This window comes from Schistocerca cancellata, chromosome 5 (genome assembly GCF_023864275.1).
Source record: "Schistocerca cancellata isolate TAMUIC-IGC-003103 chromosome 5, iqSchCanc2.1, whole genome shotgun sequence".
NCBI classification, from domain to species: domain Eukaryota; kingdom Metazoa; phylum Arthropoda; class Insecta; order Orthoptera; family Acrididae; genus Schistocerca; species Schistocerca cancellata.
This window is the reverse complement of record NC_064630.1, coordinates 724,399,495-724,426,199: the sequence shown is the minus strand read 5'-3', so window position 1 is coordinate 724,426,199 and position 26,705 is coordinate 724,399,495. Positions and strand designations below refer to the sequence as shown.

Genomic DNA, 26,705 nt, shown 5'->3' with positions numbered 1-26,705 from the left:
GAAATTTTCAAATCATCTAACTCAGAGGAGGCATCAGTGATCATAAGGCACTGGTAGAATCAGTGACTGCAGGTGTTACAAGGACTGTTAAGAAAGGTAGGAATATGGTTTTGCTTTACAAGAGTGGCAATATACAAATTGCTGAGTATCTTAGTAGTCAGAATAAAATATTTGGTGCTGAGGATGAAGATATAGAACACAACTGTAGAGAATTAGAAATTATTGTTCAGAATGTCTCAGACAAGGACATTCTGTGCAAGGTGTTAAAGGGATGGGAAAGGCACACCAGCGTTTTATAGCCATTAGAAAACTTCTCCATAAACAAAGAGAGCTTCATCACAAATTTAAGAGACATCAAAACGTAAATGTAAAACAAAAGCTGGAAGAAGTGACAATGAGAGAAGTGATCAATAACTTGAAAAGTGCAAATTTGCCAACAAAGAGGTTTTGGTCTCATGTAAAATCAGCAATTGGTTTGAAATCTTCTATTCATCACTCAGTGACCATACCAGTGCCGAAACAGAAGATGATAGAGAGAAGGCTGAATACAGAATTCAATCTTCCAAAATTGTTTCACCATGAAAAATCATAATACAAACCCTCCCTTTAATCCTCAAATGAATGCTGAAATGGCAGATATTGAGATAACTTGAGATAACTGATCACAGAATACAAAAGCAACTACAGCTGGTTTGATTTGACTTTATCAGGGAAGCAAAAACAACAGTGGTCAAGCCCACTGCTGCCTGCACTGAAACAGAGCTTATTATGCAGTATCGCTCCTTGTGTCTCTAGTAAAGCCACCCAATGCCCTTGAACAGTGCAAGGAGATCCTTTACCAGTGCTTTGCTAGATAGAATTTCTTCAAGTCTGGTTGATCCAAATATTCTGTGTCTTTTAATCTCCAATGCCTTGCATTTGAAGATCAAATGTGATGCAGTTTCCTTGCCCACACTACACATGCTATATTTGGGGTCTTCTATTGTCTCCAATATATGTAGGTGTTTTTTGAAATTCCCATGGCCTGTCAATAGTCCAACCATGAGTTTCATTTTTCTCCTGTTCAAGCCCGGGATTGAGAGGCTTCTCTTAGAACATGGCTTTGACATCAATACGTTGCTGTGTTTTTGCTTCTGGACCTTAGTCCAATATTCTACGTGCTGTCTCCTTGTCCAGTCTCTTAGTTTTATTTTTATCATCTCTTTGGTGGTTGTCAGGACAGGATTGAGTCCAATAAATGGTATCATTGCCCCTATCCTGGCCAACCTATTGGCTTGCTCATTACCACTAATTCCTGAGTGACCATGGACCCACAATAGGTTTACCCTATTGCATTCCCCTACCTTCACAAGGACTTTGTGGTATTCTGCCATGATCTTTGATCTTGTTTCAGAGGCTTCCAGTGCTTTCAGAGCTGCTTGGCTGTCTGAATAAATGAAAATGCAATGACCTCTGTAGCACCTCCGCAACTTCTCCTCCACACACACCTTGATAACAGATTTTTCTGCTTGAACCACTGTGGCCATCTTCCCTAGAGAAATTGCACTCTCTAGCCTTGGCTACATTCTGTATACCCCAGCCCCAACACCTTGGTCTGTTTTTGAACCGTCAGTGACCCAGACTATGTCCCCAGTATGATGTCGAAATTTATTCTCCCAGAGCTCTCTACTTCCAATTACTACATTGAAAAAATACCTCTTTGAAGATGTTACACCATGTATATTATTAGTTTATTGTCTATATTTAGTATTGTTATATATAGTGTAAAAACTGACAAGTCACCTATGTCACAATCTTTGATTGTATAAGGCATGTTATGTGATAATAAAAATTGAATTGAATTGAATTGAATTGAATTGAAAAGGCTTATTGAAGCAGCTGGGAGTTATTACATAGTTGGCCGGAATTTCCCCAACCATATCTATGTCTACCTCAGTATTTTAGTGTGAGATCCTGGATACCCAAGTGAGTTCCAGTTTTTGCCAGTCTTTAAACTCTGTGCTCCAGCTGCTGCCTCCATCTTTACCCACAGGTGTAATGGGGGCATGTCCAGCATGGTTCCCATCCCAGCAGTGGGTGTGTTGCTAATTCCACCTGTAATGGCAAAGCAGGCCAATCTCTGCACGTTAGCAAGCTACTTAGCAGCTGCCTGCTGCTCTACCTTTTTACACCACACTGTAGCCCCATAAGTGATTACAGGTCTTACTGCTGTGGTGTGTATCCAGTACATCCTCTGGGGCTTAAGCCCCAGTTTTTACCACAAGCTCTCCTGGTACTCATTAGAGTACCTTTTGCCTTGGAACCGGTGCTCCTTACATGAGGGGTCCACAATAGTTTCTCATCCAAGGTTCCCCCTAGATATTTCACTATCCCCTTCACTGGTAGAGTTTCATGAGAAGCTCAAGATTCCAATATGTGTGTTGGATGTGCTTCCTCATAAATGGTACTACAACAGCCTTCTTAGGATTGACCCTTAGATCCTGTTTCCTGCACCAATTTTGCACAATGTTCAATGCTCCTTGTGCCATAGCTATGACTATACTTGAAAATTTGCGAAGTATTACTACGACAAGTTTGTTTGCATATCTCTGGAAAAAGTACTGCCTGGAGTTTAATTGTACAATGAGTGCATTCACTACAAGGTTCTGCACTAGAGGAGACAGGGCCCCTCCTTGTGGACAGCCTCTGGAGGTGTGGATTATCATTTTTCCTAGCATCATGGTGGCTTCTACCTTTCTACCACTAAGTATGGCTCTAATCCTCCTGCAATTGGTGGTCTCCAAGCCATGCACCTCTGCTGCCTTAATCATGGATTTGAAGGTCATGTTGTTAAAAGCCCCTTCAAAGTCCATGAAGATGCAGAGGGCTATTTCCTGAAAGTGTAGTGCTTTCTCCACCTTCCCACCAAGTTGGTGGAGTGCTGTTTCACACTATTTTCCTGGTTGGTATGCATGTTGGTTTATGCATAGAGGGACCCTAGTTAACCGCCTTTCCCTAACATGCACACTGAGCAGTTTTTCTCAATTCTCCATGGATTTGGAATGAAGACAAACTTCACTGCCCCCCAGGCATTAGGAAGGATTCCTGCTGCTAGGATAACCCTAAATAATCTGCATAGGAATCATATTAAATTCACTCCTGTTTGTTGCAGGAGCACTGGAAAAATTCCAGTTGGGCCATTTGACTTGAATGGTCTGAATGTTCCCACCACACACTGGATTTTACTATGGTCAACACATTCTCTGGAAGATTCACAGTTCTCTCTTGAAATACCTGAAAACCGATACCTCACAGGGATCTCATCCTGGTCTATGTTGTCTGTCAGAGTACATTGAGGAAAATGAGTCTTGAGGAGCAGTCCCAGCATTTCATGTGCTGCCCTTGTATACTCCCCATCCTCTTTCCTTAAAGTTCCTCCTGGATTAGTTGGTATCATAGTGAGGATTTTGTGAAGTCTGTCCTGGACAGCCATACCCTCTACCTCCTCACAGGATATCTTTCAGGACGCCTGCTTTGCCGGCTTGGTTGCAAGATTGTATTTGACAAGAGCCTCCCAATATTCTGCCCATTGTCCTTTCCTTCTCGCAAGGTTAAACAGTCTTCATGCCTGTTTCCTCTGTGATTCCAGGCTGTTGTTCCACCAAGATGCATTCCTCTTTGTGCACTTCTTGGTGCTGCTGGTTAGTAGTGAAAAGGCTTCTGGACTAGACAATATTCCTATAGGATTCCACAAAGATTATCTGAAACAACTTACTTCCCTTCTAGCACCAGTTTATCATGAGTCTATGGAGCAGTTAAGGGTATCTAGCAAGTGGAAAAAAGCATAGGTCATTCCTATTTTCAAGAAGAATTGCAGTACAGACACTCATAACTGTAGGCCTTTATCACTGACATCAGTCTATCGAATTCTGAAACATGTTTTATGTTAATATATTACGAATCTTTTGCAGAAAAAAACCTCCTCTAGTACAGTCAACATGGATTCCACAAACACAAAGATCTCACAAAATTCAGCTGATCTGGTAGATAATGGCCATAAGGCTGTTTGCAGATGATGCAGTTATCTATAAGAAGGTTGCAATGCCAGAAGACTGTATTGATTTGTAAGAGGACCTGGACCTGCAGTGCATTGATGAATGGTGCAGGGATTGGCAGTTGACCCTGAACGTAAATAAATTAACACATTGTGCATATGTACTGCTGTACAACTGTACTATTGACAACAAATTGCTGAACACAGTATCAGTAACCTTCCAAAGTGACCTTAAATGAATTGACCATGTAAAACAAACAGCAGGAAAAGCAGATGCTAGCCTGGGATTCATAGGGAGAATCTTAAGGAAATGTAACTCATCCATGAGAGAAGTGGCTTACAAAACATTTGTCTGACTGATTGTTGATACTGCTCATCTGTCTGATACCCATGTCAAATAGGGTTAATAGAAGAGATGCAGAAGATCCAGCAAAGTGCAGCACATTTCATCAAAGGGTCATTTAGTCAGAATGAGAGCATCACAGAGATTCTTTACAAAGTCCAGTGGCAGATGTTGCTAAGAGGCATTGTGCATAATGAAAAGGTTGACTATCAAAATTCCAAAAGAGAATGTTCCATGAAAAGTTGCACAACATATTACTCAGCCTTCATACAGCTCACAAAATGATCACAGCACGAAAATTTGTGTCATTAGAGCTAATACAGAGGTTTACTGACAATCATTCTTTCCACACACCACTCACAAATGGAACAGGGCAGGGATGATCAGTTACTGGTTCTGGAAGTACCCTTCATGTGATACCATTAGATGGGTTGCTAAGTATTGATGTAGATGTTCAGAAACTTTCCTTTGAAATGGAAAGGCTGCAAGGTTTGAAGGGATATTGAAGGAACTACACAAATACTTAAATACTGTGGACCTGCCACTAAATGCTGGATTGCTTCTTTTTATAGCTGCATATTGGAATGGGAACAGACTATAATCAGTCTTCAGGAAAACTGAAATTACTGTAATGCTCAAAGCAGGGAAGAGACCCAGACCTTCCACAAAGCTACAAACCAATGGCACTGATCTCCACCACATTCACATTGTTTGAACTACAGTATTGATTTTGTACAGAACAAGACTGGCAACTGATGCACTAACTCTAGTGCAAGTTAGATTCCACCCCAATTATAACTAAAATGATCATGTCCTGTCCTTAATTCCTTATTTAGAAACTGATTTAAGAAGAAAGAAAAAATATGTTTTCTTTATAGACTACCCTATAGCATATGACAACATCTGTAGTGAGAGAGTTGTAATGAAGTGCCCTTCCATACATAAAGATCATCTCACTCGTCTACACCTAAATACATACTCTGCATTGCAGTGTTAAGTGTATAGCAGGGAGTCCTTAGCACAACCACGTGCTAGGGTTTCTTCCTGTTCCAGTTGTATATATAGTGCAAAGAGAAGGACTTCTTAAAAGCCATATGTTTGCTGAACTTAGTCTAATCTTGTCTTCACAGTCCCTGTGGGAGTGATAGGTAAGAATCTGAAGAATATTCTTGCACTTATCACTTAAAGTTGGTTCTTGAAACACAGTAAGTAGATTCTCTTGGGGTAGTTTGCATCTGTACTAAGCATCTGTCATATCAGTTTTTTTAGGGATCTCTGTGATGCTCTCCCATTGATCGAACAAACCTATCACCAGTCCCCCAGGGGCTCAGCATTCATTTGCTGAGTACGGGCTTGGCGACCCCGGGGTCCTGAGCTGGGGACTGGTCAGCGCCGCCAGTCTCCTGTCACCGTAACCCCCAGACATGCTTCAGCGACCACCGCATGGTGTGGCGGTGGAATGTTGTGTGCTGTGGGGAATGGTAATCTTGGCTTGACTGCCTGGATTGTGAGGAAGGTAAACCTCTATAAAAACCCCTCAAACGGTGTGCTGCGTGCCTATAAGAAGCATGGCTGTTGGGGTGGAACAGTCACAAGCGGGCAACCTCTGGGGCACCTGCCGCACCCCAGTTGTATAAGGCTTACTCAGGCACGCGGGGCTCTGTCTGAGCAGACCTTTAGTTCCCTAGCTGCTCGTGGGACCACAATGGACCCTTCAACCTCTACATTTCCCCCTACCAGTGGATTGGGTGGGCCACTGGTAGGAAAACACACCCCATCGAAAAACAGACTTCGTGCTACGAGTCCTCCAGCGCCTGGTGTTACTAGAGATTTATCAGACTGTCGTAACAGAGCACATGCTGATAACCAGAATGTGTTTTTAATTGTAAAATGGAAGGAAGGTAGGTTTGAGAGAGTTTCTCCCTTTTACATCCACAAGGCTCTTGAGGGAATTGCAGGAACACTGAAATCTGTGAAGCGACTGTGCAATGGGACTCTGTTAGTTGAAACTTCTAGTTCCCGTCAAGTCACTTCTCTTCGGAAAGCAACCTGTCTCGGAGAGTACGCTATCAAGACCAAGCTCCACTCCACTTTGAACTATAGTAAGGGTGTTGTGACATGTAGGGTCTTGGTGAATATCCCCAAGGACGAGTTGAAATCTGAGTGGGCTGACAAGGGTATTGTCGACGTGCAGCATATTATGAAACGAATCGATGGGAACCTAGTCAAATCTGACTCATTTATTCTCATGTTCAATTGTCCGAGACTCCCAGAGCATGTTAAAGCGGGTTTCTTACGTTTGCTAGTACGCCCATATTTCCCCAACCCAATGCGCTGTTTTAAATGTCAGCGCTTTGGGCATACTACATTGGGGTGCAATGGGATAGCCACTTGTGTTAATGTGGTCAGCCTTCCCATGAAGGAGCCGATTGTTCATTGCCTGTGAAGTGCGTGAATTGCTCTGGGTGTCACCCTGTTTGGAGCCGGGTCTGCCCCATCTATCTCGAGGAACGGAAGATACAGGAGATCAAAACATCTAAGCGCATCCCCTATGGTGAGGCCAAGAAGCTCTTTAAGGCCATGCAGCCTCCTGTGTTTACAACATATTTCGCTTCCACTCTGCAGAAACTGGTACAGTTGGCCACTGTTGCTACGCAAACGGAGGTTGCTAGTGTCAGCACTAATGCCTGCATTTGCCAGTGCACTTGTGCTGCTGCAGTTGTTTTGCAACCTGCAGCTCTCCCCACAATGTCAGACAAGGCCGTGGTTGCTGACATTGGGGTACTTCCTGCCCCTCCCCATATGGCACCTTCTGCCCAGATGAGTAAAGCTCCAACTGTTGACAAGGTTCTGCATTCTAAGCCCCCCAAGATGAAGACGCCGAAGGTGAAGGTTTTGCCACCTGAGGAGACTAGTCAGGGTCAGTCCGATGACGATGCCATCATACTGTCTGACATCTCCCTTGGGTCGCCATCGGAGCTGATGGACATTGACGGTGATATTCTCGCCCCAGGAATAAATCTCCGTCCAGTACGGGCTCTCCTCCAAAGCACAGAGGCAGGGTGAAAATTCAGCCACCCTGATCACTGGCTCCCATATTACAGTGGAACCTGAATGGGTTCAGGACACATGTGGCCGAATTACAACTCCTTGTACGAGAGCGCCCCTTGAGCTTATGTCTCCAAGAGACACATTTTCGGGCCACTGATGCTCCTTCTTTACAGGGCTATACCGTGTATCGAAAAGATGATCTGATGGGGGGAAAGGGCAAAGGGTGGTGTTGCGGTTTTTGTCCATGAGATGCACCACTCATCTGAGCTCCCTCTCATTACGGACTTGCAAGTAGTTGCAGTTGACCTTCTTGTGGGGCGGAGGCTCACAATCTGTCCCGTTTACTTACCGCCTCAGAATGCAATAGACTCTGAGGCTCTCACAGACCTTATTAGCCAACTCCCCCGCCCATTTCTCCTTCTGGGGGACTTCAATGCTCATAACTTCTTATGGGGCTCTACGACTACTTGCCTCAGGGGTCGCATTCTGGAAAGCCTCATGACGTCCGAAGAACTGTGCATCCTCAACTCTTGTGCTCCCACTCATTTCTGTACTGTTTCTGGGTCGTCGTCAGCTATTGACCTTTCCTTTTGCTCTCCAGCACTCGCGGATTCTTCTTTGTGGGAGGTTGCCACTGACCTCCATTCTAGTGACCACATCCCCATTTGGATTTGCCTCCTGGATGAGGCTGTGGCATTACCAGTGCCGCCCAGGTGGCACCTCTGCAGAGCTGACTGGACACTTTTCAGCCATTTAGCTGTTTTGGAACACCATGCCAGTGTCCACGAATGGGTCGACCATGTTACAGCTGTGATCTCCCATGCTACTGAATTGTCAATCCCACGGTCCTTAAGTCATCCCGAGAGGCGTCCTGTCCCTTGGTGGACCACCGAGTGCCGCTCAGCCATCCGAGCCCGCCGTGCAGCTCTGCGCCGCTTCAAGTGCCGTCCCTCAGCTGACAATCTTGTGGCCTTTCGGGTGGCAAGCGCCAAGGCGCGGCGAGTGACGGTCATGGCAATCATTCTTGAACTCCATCTCCCGCTCCACTAGTTCTACGAAAGTATGGGAAGCCATCAAGAGGATTTCTGGGAAACGCAGCCAACTGCCTGTCACAGCATTGCTGCATCAGGGATGTCTCCTCATGGTGCCGAGAGACATTGCCCAGACACTGGCCTTGCATTTTGTGGAATCTACTGCTACTATTAACTGTGATCCAGATTTCTGCCACTACCACACTGCCATCGAGAGGGATCACTTGGACTTCCGGTCTCCAAATTCTGAACCCTACAACTGCCCCTTCACAATGTGAGAAATGGATTCGGTGCTGTCTGTGACTCTTGATACTGCGCCAGATGATGGTCAAATCCTGTACAGCATGCTGTAGCACTTGTTGCTGCCATCCAAGGAAGTTCTCCTGAATTGTTTTAATATGATATGGTCATCCGGCACGTTCCCTGACTCGTGGAGGGAGGTGATTTTGATTCCCCTCCTCAAACCAGGGAAGGACCGAATGCATCCCAGTAGTTACCAGAGTTTTGCTTTGACAAGCTGTGTTGGGAAGACATTGGAACGCATGGTCAACCGTCGCCTGGTTTGGCTGCTCGAGACCAGGCAGCTCCTTAGCCACTCTCAGTGTGGCTTTCGGAGATGTCGTTCAACTATAGACAACTTGACCCTGCTTGAGGCGACCATCCAGCGGGCCTTCCTACGTAACCAGCATTGTCTAGGTGTATTCTTTGACATTAATAAGGCATATGCCACTACTTGGCGACGCCATATCCTCAATCAACTCCATCAGTGGGGCTTTTGTGACCATCTCCCCATCTTCATTCGGTCCTTTCTTTCCCGCCGCCTCTTTCGATATTGGGTTGGTAATGTGCTATCTGATTTGTATGTGCAGGAGAATGGTGTTCCTCAGGGAAGCGTTTTAAGTGTCACCCTCTTTGCCATCACCATTAACAGTAGCACGTCCACTATCAGGAGTCCGGCCCAGTGCTCCTTGTTTGTGGACGATTTTGCTGTTTTCTGTTCTTCCTCCAGTCTTGCCACTGCTAGTCAGCAGCTGCAGCTTACGATAAAGCAATTAGAGGCATGGACTGCGAAGACGGGTTTTACCTTTTCTGCAGACAAATGTGTGTGTGTTCACTTTAATCGTTCTCGACGTGCTTTTACCTCCCCTGAATTGCGTCTGAGGGACACCATTCTTCCTTTTAGAGACACTGTGAGGTTCCTGGGCTTCACTTTTGATTCCAAGTTGCCATGGTTGCTGCACCTTAAAGACCTCAAGATGCGGGCCCTAAAGGCACGGAATATTTTGAAGTGTCTGAGCCATCGGTCCTGGGGAGCAGATCGGGCGCATCTGCTGCAGTTTTATAGGGCTTTCGTCCGGTCGCGTCTTAACTATGGATGCACCGTGTATGGATCAGCGAGGCCTTCGTATCTGAAGATTCTTGACGCAGTACACCATGAGGGTATCAGGCTGGCCACTGGGGCCTTCCTTACTAGTCCCATCCCCAGCCTGTGTGCTGAGGCAGGGGAACTCCTCATGGTGCGACGGGTGTGTCAATTCCTTGCCTGTCCTACCTCCCCTGCGTACCCTACTGTTGCCCGACCGCCTATGGAACATCTCTTTTCCAGTCGTCCAAGGGCAACGAGACCATTTGGGATTCGTGCCAAGCATTTGCTTGAGTCCCTTGGTGTGGAGTGTGTGGCACCCCAACTCCAGGGTTTTACCCGCCTGCCTCCCTCATTGCTCCAGAGGCCCAGCATCCTTTTTGACTTGTCAGAGTACCAGAGGAGCTGCACTCCTGCGTTTGTTTTTACCTCCTTATTTTACGATATTTTAAACCAGCATCCCGACCATGTACCAGTATTTATGGATGGCTCTAAACAGGGGGACTCTGTTGGTTGTGCTGTTGTTTTCCCTGATCGAGTCGTCAAGTTACGGCTTCCTGCGGCGTTTACCATCTTTGATGCTGAATTGTTTGCGATCTTGTGGGCATTGGAGCAGATGAGATGTGTTCCCAGTCTTAAGTTTCTCATCTGTTCTGACTCCCTGAGTGCCCTTCAGACCATGCAACACTTGTACCCAGCGGATATGGTCGTCCAGAACATCCATGATGCCCTACTCCACCTGCAACGGCAGGGGAAGGAGGTTTCTTTCTGCTGGGTGCCGGGGCACGTGGGTATTAGGGGAAACGAACTGGTGGATGTGGCTGCCAAAGATACATGTTCCCTCCCTCATGTTGTTGAATGTGCCGTCCCCCTCCATGCTGTTACCTCCCTTTTGCATTTTCGTGTTATGCGTCAATGGGAAGAGGAGTGGCTGGCAGTTGATGAAAATAAGCTGCATCTGGTCAAGGCCACCACGTGGCCATGGCGTATGTCCTACCAGTCATGCAGGTGGAATGAGGTTCTCCTAACTTGCCTCCACATCGGGCACAGTCCCTTAAGCATGGTTTTTTACTTCAGTGGGGGGATTACTGTCCGCCACATTTTACTTGACTGTCCTTTATTCTCTGACCAGAGGGCAGTGGTTTCCTTGCCACCGGATTTGCCCTCTATTTTGCAAGACGACGCAACGACTGTGATTAAGGTCTTACGGTGTTGTGTCCTGTCCAATTTGTTGCCTTGGATTTTAGGGAGAGGATTTTAATGTGCTGCTGGGTGACTGGCTCACCCAGGTTTTAGGTAAGAGGTCCGCCAGTCACGATTACCTACTTGTTTCACTTTGATTTCTGTTCTCTTTTCCTTGTGTTTCCTTTCCTTTTTAGTGTGTTTCTTTTCCTCTTGTTTTGCCTCTGTATGTGAGGATTTGGAACTGTGTCAGGCTTGTGTTTTTTTGCCGTTCTCCTTGCTCGCTGTCCGTCTTCGTCCCTTCACCGCATGTGTTCCTGTTTCTATGCGTTTGGGCACTGATGTTTAGCACCCAAAAACCTCAAACCACACACACACACACACACACACACACACACACACACACACACACACACACCTATCACCAGTCAATGCTGCTTTCTTTGTGCACATTGAACATCCATCTGTTAGTCCTATTTGGTATGCTTCCCACACACTTGAGCAATATTTTTAAGGTGTAATGCAGTCTTCTGGAAAAAATGAAGTCAGTCTATAGACTGAATGTTTTCCAGTGTCTTGCCTGTGAACCAAAGTTTGCTAACTGCCTTACCTACAATTGCAATTATGTGATCATTCCATCTCATAACCTATGAATTTTCACATCCAGATTTTTGTGTGACTTGACTGATTTCAATTGTGACTCATTGATGCTGCAGTCAAAGGCTACTAATTTTCTGTGTTTTGTGAAGCATACAATTTTACATTCCTGAAAATTTAAAACAAAATTGTCAAGCTTTTCACCACATTTTAATCTTATTAAGATCTGACTAGATATCTGTACAGCATTTTTGGGATATTATTTCATCATAGTTAACTGAATCATCCATAAAAAGTTTTTAGTTTACTATTATTGTTTGCACATCATTAACTTAAAACATAAACAACAAAGGTCCCAATACACTTTCCTAGAGCACGCCTGAGGTTACATCTTCTTGTGTTTATCATTTGCTGACCGAGATAACATGTTGTGTCTTTTCCACCAAGAAATCTCCTATCCAGTCACAAACATTAGTGGGGCACTGAGTTACACGCTTTTTGCAAGTCAAAAAATACTGTATCCACCTGATTTCCTTGATCAATGGCTTCCAGGCTGCCATGTGAAAAAAGTGCAAGTTGGATTTGGTGCGACTGATGTTTTCAGATTCCAGGCTCATTGATATAGAGTGGAGCATTCTGTTTCAAACAGTTCATTATATTTTAGCTCCAAATATGTTCTAAGGTTCTACAAAAGGTGAGATTTGGCAGTAGTTTTGTGGATCACTTCCGCTATCTTTGTTATTCTTGGTTTTGATTTGTGCTTTTTTCAAATCACTGTGCACAGTTTTTTGTTCAAGAGATCTGGGGTTATTATTGTTAAAATGGGAGATAACTCAGCTGCAAATTCCATATACACTGGTGTCCAAAATTAAAGCTACAGTAGAAATTTTGCAAGGTTGCTTTTATTCTGCCACAAAACACTATAAACAGGTGATATTAATGTAGAAACAATTTAAAGAATACAGAACATAAATAATTGCAATATGCACAATGCTAGAACAAAATGTTCTTCATTTTTTCCAACTTAACTGGTTTGAACACACTTTCCCACAACTGGTTAATCAGCTTGATATGCGGTGTGACCACCTCTGGCAGCACTACAGGTCAGACAACAATAGAGCATACTGTGAATGATGTCATCAGTCTTATGTTGAGGCAATAAGGTCCATTCTTCTTTCAGAGCTGCTCACAAGTCTTGGAGAGTGGTTGGTGGATGCTGACAGGACACAGATATGGGAGTCAAATCAGGAGAGCGATCAGACCATAGTATGAAGGCTTTCATGACCGGATGACATATCTTCTGGTAAATCTTCCGGGATGTAAGGTCGTGGTCCATGAAACTCTTCAGCTCCTAACGTTTTGTCCAGAGCTGTGCTGGACATCTTCAAACCCACAGCTTTGTAGAGAAGCAATTGAAATATATAAACATAGGGATAATTTTAGTCGGAAAGAAGAGACCATGAAACTTAGTGATATTTGGACAGTAGCACTACAGAATTGCTAGAGAGTTTTATCCATGACGAGATTACGATCGATAGTTAAGTTTTATCTCTGACAAAGATTATCTCTGCATATCACATGTAACTCTGGTCATGCCCACTTTTTATGATATATAAGTCGCTCTCAGACATCCGACCCGTCAGTCGGCAAGACTCACCGGAGGAGAAATACCCCTCTGAAGATGTCCAGCACAGCTCTGGACGAAACGTTAGGAGCTGAAGAGTTTCATGGACCACGACCTTTCATTCCGGTAGGTTTACCAATCAGACCATGCCAGTAACACAATATCTTTCATTTCCAAGAAAATATCAACCACCCATGCTGTATGAGGTCAAGCATTATTCTTCTTCAGTATGAAGTCTGAGCCCACAGCACCTTACAACAACTGTACATGAGGTCACAAGATTTCATCACAATATCTGGTAGCAATTAAACCTTGCCATTTCACCCATATATCTTCATGAAGAGATGTTAGAGTGGCTAGCATAATCCGTGCCCATACCATTAAGGATCCTCCTTGATATCGGTATCTTTGCACAAAGTTTGGGTCCCAAAATCATTTCCATATTCCCTCCAGATGCAAATCCATTGAGAATCACTCACAACACCAAATTGGGACTCATCTGTGAAAAGAACATTGGCCTTCTGTTCGACCATCCAGATGGCATGTTGACAACTCCACTCTAAACATTCCTTCTGTGAAGATGTGTCAAAGGTACACATACAGCAGATCTCTGACCATAAAGACTACTCTGTCAAAGTCTTGCGTGCACCATTTTGCCTTGATACAACATGTCAAGTGGGTGGTGTGAGGTAAAATGCCAGTTGCTGTGTAGTACTAAGGTGGTATCATTGTGCCCTTACAGCCAAATAACGCCCCTCTCTTTCTGATGTCACATGTGATCAACCATGCCTTGGTCTCTGGGACACAGTTTTGGTCTCTATAAACTATAGGTGCATCTGAGAAATAACAGAATGATTCACATTAAGCCATTGGGCCAGATCAGTTTGAGACTGTCCTACTTCCATTCTTCCTATAGCCCTCCAGTGCAGAGTGTCTGGTAGGTGTCTCCTCTGTGCCATACTGCACCATTTGTGTCTGTGCACACAGGGATTATGATTGTGGGACTTCCCAGCAAACACTACCTCATTTAATAGGTGCCCCAACATCATGGTTGGCATGGTTGTCTGTAACACTATCTTGCGTATTAGAGAACATGATCATACAGACATCTGCTGACAGTTTGTGTGATTATATCATGAATAGGATGGGAAAATAGTGGTTTGTTGCTTTAATTTTGGACGCCAGTGTAGAATTTTGAAGGAATTCCATTGGGTCCTGCAGCATTGTTTACTTGTAGCAATTTCAGCTGTTTCTCACCATCACTGACACTAATATCTATATCACTCATCTATGCAGTGGTGAGAGGAGTAAACTGTGGCAGTAAAGAAAATGATGATTAATTGTGAAATTCAAGAGAGAACACTAGTGCTTGAGAAAAATGTCCACCAAAGGATTTTGTGCTTTAAATGTAAGTAAATATAATAGTTCCACAAATGCTAAATATGAGCAAAAATATCAATTTACAAAAGGTGATTACCAGTTGTGCCAAAACTTAAAAAGGAGGATTGTACAAATGAGATCATCACAGTGCAAGTACATAAGATCATATGCCTGAAACATGAACATGAATACTATGAAAGGAATATAAGAAGATAGTGAAATGAGGCTCACAAAATGTGTACAACAAACAAAGCATGTAAAGGGAAAAAAATGGCCATGCATCTCTCAAAAATACTGCTTTCAATCTCTTTGTCAAAACTGTATAGAAGTATGAAGAATTAAGTATAAACAGTTCAGCAATAATAATCCTCAACATATGACTTATTGCTCATTTCCAAATATGACAGGAGATGTTCTTTACCCCTTCTAGCCTAAAGTGCTGTTCTTCTTCCAACAGATTTTGATTTTCTCTAACACTTGCAGAAATTTTCTGTCTACTCAACATCTTCACAGGAGATGCAGATGTTTATCACAATTCAAGGTCGTAGACATTTATGATAAAATAATTTAAAAATTGATATCACAGTATAACTATTATTTAAATACCAATGGTGGATGTACTGAAACATAACTCAACAATTTCTGCACATATTTCAAAAAAATGTTTCTGTAAATAGCACAAGGGAAACTTACTTTCTGAATGAATCTAGGATATCTTTGTAATTTTTGTTGTATTTGTCTGTGCATGTTGTACCATCTAATGTGTAATGAATGGTTCATTATCATCAGTACACATGCTTCACTAATGAAATTCATGTATTTCTTTACAGATTAGGGTACATATGCCCAGACTCTTTCAATCCAGCAGATTTCTACATAAAACAGCTCTCTGTAATTACTGATTATGAGGAAGAATGCTTGAAAAACATCAGAAAAATTTGTACTGCATTTTCACAATCAGATTATTCAAAGGCCTTGGAAAAGAAACCTGACACTGCTGCAGCAGAGGTAAGAAATCAGTGTTAATGTAAAAATTATCACTACATGAAAAGAATCTAATGTATGTTTAACTAGCCTCCATACTCTCAAAAAATCAATTTAGCAAGTATAATCTGTTGAACATTACATTCCAAACAGAGAAGTAAGGGAGCAATTTAGAGTGTAATTGTCTCCATACATAATGTATTGTAGTTAAATTAAGGAAACAAAAGGGACAACTAAGCAAATTATTTCAAGCAGATAACCCAAAGCACTTTGTATATTAATATGCAGTATCTAGTCATAAAGTCAACAAACTTCCATGCTCATTGGATCACTTTAATTTCAGTGTTAGTATGACAGTATAGAATGGTAGTGTCTCTGCTGAAGTTAAGAAAAGTGTGATTCTATCCATAAAGGTAAAATTGGAAGCTCCAGATACAAGGCTACCAAGAAAAGATATTCCAACTGCTTTGTATTATTTGTAAAACTGCTGAAGAAGCTGATACTCTTGCTGCTTAAACATAAAGACTGTAGAGTATTAATATTTGATGATATAAATATAGATAATATATTTAAGAGTAAAATGTCAACTATCTACTAAATACATTAAGATTTCTTAACTTTTATTACACAAACAAAAATTCTACGTGGCAGTTAGTGTACCTGGATAGTGTAATACAAATTTTCGTTTTAACAAAACAGAACTTTCTATAGCCAAACTGTGCATATAGCAAATTTGGAAAAACTAGGAGACTGGTTAATGATTTAAGCCTAAACTAATTGATAAACATAATGAACCTAATTAAATAGGGAAAATATGATGACTTATAATGCAGGTATCATAAATAAACAAAAAACTTTTGGGCTTGTTAACTGAAAATGTTGATGCATATTGTCCTAAATATTACAAGGAAACATAAAATTAAAGCCACTATACTAACATACAAAATCTACAAGAAATGATGTGCCTCACATCACAATAAAATAATAATAATGATGGTAATCCCTTAAGGATCAAAGCATACCAATGATGACAAGGAAATGTATGTGAAAGGGAAAAAGATTTAAATGTCTGAAGTTAAAGTAGCAAAATGCAAAGGAAATGGCATGTACATACTGAACTCTGTGAATATTTGCAAAGTTAAATTGCATGACAATGAAATCCATCAGATACCAATTGTACCTAACATTCTAAATGCACATTTCCTAGTCACAGTCAACTGATACCAACATAGAAGAGAGAAGTAAGGCAGAGACACTACTGTCAGGACTAAAAAACAAACTAACAGGCAGCTTTCACTGCATTTGTGTGTGGAGAAGGTAAGTCAAATGGTCATCTGCTAATCTCAGAAATTCTATATTACAGGATTACCATGGTTCCTCTAATTATCTTATTAAATACATAAGAAAATAAATTATGCTTCCACTAACTAAGCTAATTTGTAAAATATTAAATGAAGACAATTATTTGCAATGTTTCAAAATATCTGTAGTTCTGCCAGTTTATAAGACAGAAGATGCAGCATCTCTGGATAACTATTAGCCTATTTCACTTATGCCTATAATATAAAAAAATTTTGAATACAGAAAGTATAAGCAGCTAAGAAAGTATTTTGAATTTACAAATATACTTACCTCCTCAGAGATCCAGCCTATCAACAGTCAAACCAGTTGAAAAGTGGTGGCAAATGCATTTATTTTTAAAAGAAATATATAATCTTTGCAGCACTTTTGGATATAAGAAAAGCAATTGTTGTGATACTAGTATCCCATAATGATTTTGTCAAAAAACTTCAATACTTTTGAGTAGGAGAGAAGTCAGGCCTACTTAAGCAACAGAAAGTAGTTAGTGAACATAAAAAGTAGTTACAAACAATGTACCTCACAGGTAGGTTTTGTATCTATCCTGTTCATTATTGATATAAAAGATTTACTTACAATTGTGTCATCTACACTGTTCTACACTGAAATGACAAAATACTAATCACATGTGATACCATCCTTAAAAATGTGCAACACAGAATGATGGTGCTGATGAAGAAATATATCAGTTGGTTTCAGGTTAATGTACTACAAATAAAGTCATTAAAACTAAAGACTTTGCATTCAGTTTGAATGATCACAGTCATGATAATAAAACAATCAAACTACCAAAATTTGCCATAGGCCAAAAACACAGCTGAGGTATTAATGCAGTAACAGTATGTGACAGACTGGTACATGTGGTCTGTCTGCATTAGTAAGTAACTACTATTATATGCATATTTCTTGTTCTCCCACTTCCATCTGAACTATGGCATATCAATATATCTGTCTGCATTAGTAAGTAACTACACAGCTGAGGTATTAATGCAGTAAAAGTATGTGACAGACTGGTACATGTGGTCTGTCTGCATTAGTAAGTAACTACTATTATATGCATATTTCTTGTTCTCCCACTTCCATCTGAACTATGGGATATCAATATATCTGTCTGCATTAGTAAGTAACTACTATTATATGCATATTTCTTGTTCTCCCACTTCCATCTGAACTATGGGATATCAATATAAGATAATTCTGTAGGTTTGAAATTTGTGTTGATATGAAAATAGAAAGCTATCATTTGCATCACAACATTTAGAGCATGTAAATCATGTAGGTATTATTTCAGACAGTTGAATATGACAGTACCTAGTCCATTTAGGCACCTGTGTGTAAAACTTAAGGATGATAGTAGCTTCTGCATGATGTGTCACTGCCGACAAGCATAGCTAAATGAAACTTGGTGTAGCACCTCGGTTCAGTTTACAGTGATAAAAGCCATAGAAAGAATAATTTAAAATTAAGAATAGAATTTTTAGAGGGCAAAATAGTGTAGAATCAGAGTTCGGTAATTGCAATCAAAATTATAGTATATCAGCAAGTAATTTAACATCTAAGTACAGCAAAGCCATGGAAGCTCCATCATGGAGAAGGCAGTGATACTAAACTCTTGTGATGAAAAACCTATAAAAAGGCCTGACCGTCATTACTGCCACCTGTTTTCCTTGATTGTTTTGTTCAAGGACGGGGAACCCGTGTCAGTCAGCAAGACAATAATTAGATTGGACTTTATCGTGTCAAGATTCACGATAAACTGTTAGAATGTTATGGAGATTAAAAGTGATGTAGTGTATGATCTCTGACTGTTGGTAGCAATGGAGTATTAAGGGGATTTTAGGACTTTAGTGCTAGATTGGAACTTTACGGACATATAGACAACAGAAACTCAAATTATCTGCTGATACGAGTGAATTCAGAGGCACCAGTATTCAGATATTAACGTGTGGACTTTTGAAAGTGTCGTGTACCATTAGTTGCAAATCTGGACATAGAACACGTGCATATTGGCATTTGCCAACTATTTAGATTCCTCCAGGCTAGGAACCTTTTAAATAGACCATCATCCATCACCATCTTAATCCTTGAATATAGAGTGAAAGTGAAATACAAGAGTGTTGTACTTATTTCATTTACCTAGTACTAATCAGTGAAGGTTTTATGGAACCAAAGCTATTCAGCAGTAAGTCAGCACCATCTAGCGGAAAGCATAGGCATTAACTAACACGCTAACTGAAGTGAACGTTTACATGTTTTATGGACTGCTTAATATGAACTTTTGTGACTCTTTGACGTCCCCACTCCCTCCGAAAGGTGGCGCAGGCTGTCTTAATCATAAAAGGGGAGAGTTTTAGCCAGACAAATTACTAAATAAAAGTGATATTTACAAGACTCACAGTAACAGCAAAACACAAGGCCCGCACCTCATCGGAGAGTCGTCGCTGTCACGTCGGGAAGTAAAGTCGGAAAACCTACCAACGATACGTATCTACAAGTAGATGTCGACATGGAGTACCTAAAAAGGGAACCACAAGAGAGTTGGGGATGCTTCATTGGACCATACATAAGAAAGGACTACCACAGTATGGTACCGAAAGTAACTGAAGGAAATACACAGTGAGACAAATAGGTATGACACTTTTATTCAACGACAACAATTCACTGAAGTCACAATACAATGGTTTATGATGGCCCTCTGGACATTATAAAAGGTGGGACATGATTCTTAATAGGTTGTGTCATCACCTTGGATGGCAATGCATGCTCTGTAGTGTGCTACCATGTAGCCACAAAGATGGTAAGAAGGTATTATTGTAGGACATTCCATTCTTCCACCAGTAGAGTTGAGAAATGCTGGATGGTCGTTGGTGCATGTGGACATGCTGTGATATGTCTCCTCACTGCATAGCACACATGTTCCATGGAATTTAAGGTGGGGGAATGGGCAAGCTAATCTATTCATCAAATACCTTCTAGTTCCAAGAGCTCCTCCACCCATGCAGTTAGATGCAATCATGCACTGTCATCCATAAAAATGAAGTAAAGGTCAAATGCACCCATGAAAATATGCACATGAGGAAGCAGTACAGTGACACAATCATGACTGGTGAGTACACTGTGTTCAAAGATTCAGAGGTCAGTACATCCAGGCGAAATTATGCCTCATCACACAGTGACATCTGGACTGCGAAAATGATCGTTTTCAAAAATGTTCCTAGGTGCATTATGTAACTCCAAATGGCAAGAGGTAGCAACATGTAATGCATCCAGAAACATTGTTGAACATGACTGTTTTGGTGGTCCAAGTGTTATGGTGGGGAGACATGATGTTTCATGGGTGTACTGAACTCCAAATCTTTGAACATGGTACACTCACTGGTCCACATTACTGTACTCCTTTCACCTGTGCATCTTTTCAGGGATTCATTCAACCCTGACTTCATTTTTATGGATGACAATCTCCTACTGCATTGAAATGTGCAGGAGAGAACATACTTGGTGAACAGATTGGCCTTCCCATTCTCCCACTTAAATCACATTGAGTATGTGTAGGATGCATTGGGCAGACATACTGCAGCATGTCCCCATGCACCAATTACCACTCAGCAGTTGTCAATGGTGCTGGCAGAGGAATGGAATGACCAACTACACAGACTCCTCAACAACCTTGTGGCCAGCATGGGAGTGCATTACAGAGAATGCATTGCCAACCATTGTGGTCACACACTCTATTGAGAACTGTCTTCCACCTTTTGGATTGTCCAGGAGACCATTATAAATTGCAGTGAATCCAGTGCAGTTATTTTCTTTGAATAAAAGTGTCATTCTTGTCCATCACATTTCACATTTATTTCAGTACCTTATTTACCACATTGTACCAGTTCTTTTTATGTATGGTTCAAGTTCCTTCAAGCTGTATTACTTGGCAGTGGCACATCATGTGAAAGTTATTTTCATCCTTAAATTTTGCACATCAGAGTATGTAAATGCTTTGTGTTTGTTAAAAGCAACATAAATAAGTATACAATAAGGATATCAGTTTGTAACATTAAATTTACATGCCATATGCTGGGCTAACAGAGACTTTCATAATGTTGTCAGAAACTTGTAACAGCTACAAATATCTTGGGCTTCTCTACTTCAACAAGTAATGTGAAAGTATATACACAGCTTCAGTAAATAGATTTAGAACTAGAGTTGCAAAATGGATGAGAAGTAAAAGTTGTTAATTTACTCAAGAATTCTAGGAATTACCTATGTTTTTATGTTAATGAACTAAGGATAAACCACAGAATGAATTATGTAACCATACTTTAATTTATGTATCTATTTCATACTAATTTCTTGTACATATTGTCATTCACTTAGGTATTTAACTACCTCTTGGGCAAGGCAGATTACAATATAAAATGTTCAAAGGTGAATAAAGTTTTTGATATTAATTTTTTACCAATTTTTATTTTCAGTTTCCCGTGGAACTTAGTAATTATACAAAAATGTAAGTATAAAACATGCATTCTAAGTTTATGTTTGCAGACCCAATCAGTTAGAATCCAGAACTGTGTTAATTTACCTGAGACATAATCACTGAAATTATTTTGAAGGTCTTGGTATCAACTTTTGATGATATCTAAGCAGTAATGAAACAAATTGATGCAAGTGAATAATTTGTTCTGAACTGAGACTTAATCAGAATCACCTGACTTTTACAAGCAGTGTGTTCCCTATAGCACTATCTGAGAACACCTAATAGAGCAGGATGTCACTTGTTTCTTTACATTCCTTCAAAGCTCCACAATGACTTTCTTGCTGTACTGATGAACTAGCACAATTTGGAGAAAGAAAACAGAATGTTCAGCTTAAACACAGTCTTAGGAATCTCACTGATATCATATATCCACTAGGTCATTTATATATAAATACTGTGAATAATAAATTTTGTATCACACATCCCTGAGGCACAAGTAGTGGTACTTTCACTCCAGTCATAATAGATGTCTAATCTGATAGCAGTTTATGTGTGGAATTGTGCTGAAGCCTTTCTAGAAGTCAAGCAACCTGATAACAACTTATTCATTGTGTCTACAGCCTTCTGGACTGGGTGGAATGACAAAGGAATGAAGTCAGCTGTTGGTCACATATCCAGTGCTTGTACTATCTATCACAGATGCCACACTTTCTTAATAGAACCACTGATTTCCTTAGTTACTTTATTCTGGGCGATCAGTTAGATCAAGCTGGGTTCATTGCATGGTCACCTTAGCAACTGAGCCATCTTTTTACTTCTGGAGATTTATTGAAGCTACTTTTTGCACCAACTTAATTAACTACACATGCTGAGGGCATAACAAGATTCTACAGATTACCTAAAAAAGTTACACCTGACTTGCTGCAGCAAGCCTTGAAAGAAATTGAACTCATTTAGGATATCTGCTGAATTTCCACTTTCAGTCACATCAAAATCTTATGAAACTGTACACTGTGGAACTGATGTATTTTTTTTGTTATTGCTAGTATTTATTTTATGGGTATAAAGCCATGGTGAAAGGCATAATCTGCCTGAGGTTACATTTTTAGTGCTGGAGACATCATCAGAAACTTTAATGACTCAGAGAACTGTTACAGTCTCAGACAAGCTCAGCAAAATGAACAGTTTGGCTTGCTGAACTTGTCTGAGACTGTAACAGCTTTCTGAGTTATTAAAGCTTCGTATGATGTCTCCAGCATTGGAAGACAAAACTTCAGGCAGAAAACTTTGTGTCGGACCATGGTCTTATGCCCATAAAACAAATATCAGCAATAATGCAAAGACTGGGTGCGAAAACCTACATTCTGTGATTGATGTACTTCACTAAAACTTGCCACCATATCTGTCTTTGTTGATTTTCATAGTAAATTTATATACAAAGTCAATGTTTTGAGATTCTTATTGAAGAAGTCTGCACAACACCTGACCATTGTAGTCCTTCCTATGCTCAAGGTAACTGTATGACAAATAACATTTATTTGAATTATTCATCCTGAGAAAAACTTTTGAGTGAGTTAACTTAACAAATTGAAGGGGAGTCAGAAAGATGATTTAGTAATATAATTTATGTGATGTGTAGAAGATTCACTGGCAACAATGTTGTATGAGCATTGTTCTGAAGAAATTGTCAGATTCAGAACAAGAGTTAGAAATGGAGACAGAGAATATATGGTGAATAGTGAGAGAGACATCACTACCTCATAGGACTACCTATATCACTAGTACACAACTATCATTCCCAGAGCAGTTACCTGAGCTCTAGGCTATAATTGGGGGGGTTTAAAGTATGGCCATGATAGCACTGATTTTATGAATACAATTTAAACTCACTGATCTCCTTACTGAGTGAAGTGCTACAATGGTTAGCACACTAGACTCGCACTCAGGAGGATGAAGGTTCAAACCCACATCTGGGCGTCCTGATGTAGATTTTCTGTGATCTCCCTAAATCACTTCAGGTGAGGGCCAGGATGGTTCCTTTGAAAAGGGCACAGCCGACTTCCTTCCCCGTCCTTCCTTAATCTGATGGGACTGATGACCTCACCATTTTATCCCCTTCCTAAAACCAACCAACCAAGTCTCCTTAGCATGCTGAAGTCTTCATATCCATATATCAAACCCCATGGCATGTTAGTAGTCAATTTTACCAAGTCAAAATGATTGCTAATACAAACTGACATTATTTATATTGGAAAAAGCTGGAACTTGTGACACTACAAAATGCAGGAAGGCTGTAATTTTTTTCATTACTTAAATTTTGCTTATTTATGGTATGGAAAGTTCTGACAGAATACAAATATATTGCAAGCAAAGGTGAGCACACACTGAATAGTATATGAAATGAATCGTCACCAGACACAAAAAAGAACGAAGACTTGGTAGCTTTTGGATAAATTCTTTAAATATCTAGGCAACACATTCCTACATGCACACACACACACACACACACACACACACACACACACACACACACACACACACACACACACACACACACACACCTGTTTGTGCAGCTATATTGTTCTGGCTGAACACACAATTCCGGGATTGCAGTTCGGGTGGTGAACATTGTTGGTCATAGCCTAGTCTCTCATGTCAAAGTTACAAACTATTTCTACTATAATGATGGAAGCTGAAAAATCAATTAAAATTTGTGCTGTGGCTAGGACTTGAAGCCAGGTCACCTTGCTTGTTAACCACATATGCTAGCCGTTACACCACCACAGCATTACAGCTAGCATAGCTGGATGGACTAACCTATTCCAATGCCCTCCATAACACAAACTTCAGTTCACATCTTCAGCTTATTTTCCCCTTCTTAGATCATCACTATTGCTGAAGACATGAATTGAAGTTTGCATTAGGGAGGGCATCGGACTAGAGTAGTATGTGCAGGTATGTTAGCTGTAATGGTGTGGTGGTGTGACGGCTAGCATACCTCGCTCCTAAGTAAGGAAACCCAGGTTCAAGTCCTGGGCACAGCACAAGTTTTAGTTCTTTCTTCAACTTCAATCATTATAGTAGATAAAGATGAGATATAAATGTCATCAGGAAAATGTAATTACACCAGGTCCATAGATACAAACCATTTCCTTCACCACTCTCCATCACTGCCACCTTATTACCACATGAACCTCACCCATGTGGCACCCTCCTGTGGGCTCTAGAGGACACGTTCCTAGCCTCCCCAAACCCCAAACCTTTCATCTGTTTCAGATTCAATGATGGTATCTTCATGATCTGGACCCAGGGCCAAGACACCCTATCCTCCTTCCTCCACAGCCTCAGCATCTTCTTTTACTTCACCTAGTCCTCCTCAGTCCCTTGCCGTGGTCATCATATCCCTGTCGAAGAGCTCGGTTCAAGATTTGTCCAGTTCACTCACCCAGCACATTCTACTTTAGTCCTGTCCCAGTCTTATCCTATCCCATCATGGGCAGGGCCACCTTTGAAAGCAGTCATGTCATATATCAGTTCTCCTCTAGTTTTTGCACAGAATTTTGAATGGAATGACAACCAATCACCTGTCCACCAGAAGAATGGCAATTACTAAATTGTGGTCAAGAACAGAACTGACCAGTTATTGTCAGAATGTCCTGCTGAGCATAACATGCTCAAGTTCAGTGGCCACATAACAAACTTGTGCCACCCAGATACTTCCCTCTAGCACCACCTATTCTGAACTACACAGATGAGCATTATCATTGCAACACATCCTTCCATGCCATAATCCTCCTGGCCTCAATCTCTACTAACGCACTGCACCCACGGCCTCTATCTACTAGTGTTCCCTTCCTGTCCTCTCCCTCCTTCCCAGTACATGCCTTTGCATTATTGTCATCATGTACCACATAAACTCACTTATACCAGTGCTGTTTTGGGACCATCAATGGTAGGCTTTCAATGTCAGGGTGAACCGTTAGCGATGGTGCATTTCAGTAGCTGTGGATGGAATTGGTTGATACAATGGTGCCCCAAACCTCTTGATGTGTCAACAGATGTAAGGAACCACCCATGGTTGTTAACCACTGTAGCCAATGTCTACACAATATTTGACCATATACACTTACCCACACTGCTGAGCTCAAGAATATTGTCTGGTATGCTGGCCCTAGGGTCCTTCAGACTGTGGGACCAGAAGATGAAGGAGATTTCATGGTTGTTGCTGTTGGAAGAAATACACTGTACTATGGCCAAGGATGGGATTAGTCCTGTACATAGTCAGGAACATCATGAGCACTGCTGTCATCATAGTGGTTCTCATTTCTTTTAACATTTCCTGCTTAAATGTCTGTAACATATGCTCTGCTTCATCATTGGAAGATGGGTGAAATGGCAGACTGGAAAGGTGTGATATGACGCTGGTGGTGCAGAATCACTTGAAAGTTATTGCCATGAATTGGGGTCTGTTGTCCAATATGATAGTCGGGGGAAGCCCTTCACTGGCTAGAACTAGAACAAGGACATTAATTGTGCCGTCTGTTGTGCTGGATGCCAAGCTGATCACTCATTGGTAATTAGAGTATGCAACCATGACTAGTAACCACACAGAGCCCAGAAATGGGCTGATTAATTCCAAATGCATGTGCTCCCAGGGGCAACTGGGGATAGGCCACAGGGCAAAAGATTTGGTTGGTGCAGCCTGATGCGAGGCACAAGTGAGACAGCTGCACACCATGGCTTCGACACCCTTGTTTATAACTGGCCAGTAAGCACGTTGTTACATTAGGCCTTGACACTTCCCAGTGCCCTCAACAAGTAGTTGCGAGACTTGAGGCTGCGGGGTGGCCAGGATGATGACACAGTGAGTATCTGCCTCATAGGTCATGAGGAGGAAATCAGCGATGACTAAGAGATGGTGGTAGAGGCCAGCCCAGGCCCAGAGCACTGGATTAATGTTCTTTAAAAAGTACACAGGCCATCCTTGGAGCACATAATGCATGGCTCACTGTAAGATTGGGATGCAATGAGTGTCTGCAACAATTTGTGCAGCTGTAATGGGAAACCCATCCAAGGTCTACATCTACATCTACATACAGGTAGATACTCTGCAAGTCACCGTATGGAGCATGGCGGAGGCTACCCTGCACCACTACTAATCATTTCCTTTCCTGTTCCACTCAAAAATAGACTGAGGGAAAAACAATTCTCTATATGCCTCCATATGAGTCCTAATTTCTCGTATCTTATCTTCATGATCTGTACACATGATGTATGTTGGCAGCAGCCG

General features: G+C 41.4%; 1 protein-coding gene across 1 annotated transcript in view; it reads left to right on the top strand.

The window, feature by feature from the left end:
• Nucleotides 1-26,705, top strand: part of LOC126187660 (protein scarlet-like) — a 130,126-nt gene that overhangs the window by 40,425 nt on the left and 62,996 nt on the right. The window contains exons 8-9 of the mRNA XM_049928877.1: nt 15,435-15,612; nt 21,414-21,445. Coding sequence (XP_049784834.1) covers nt 15,435-15,612; nt 21,414-21,445 — 210 coding nt within the window. The remainder of the gene's footprint in view (nt 1-15,434; nt 15,613-21,413; nt 21,446-26,705) is intronic.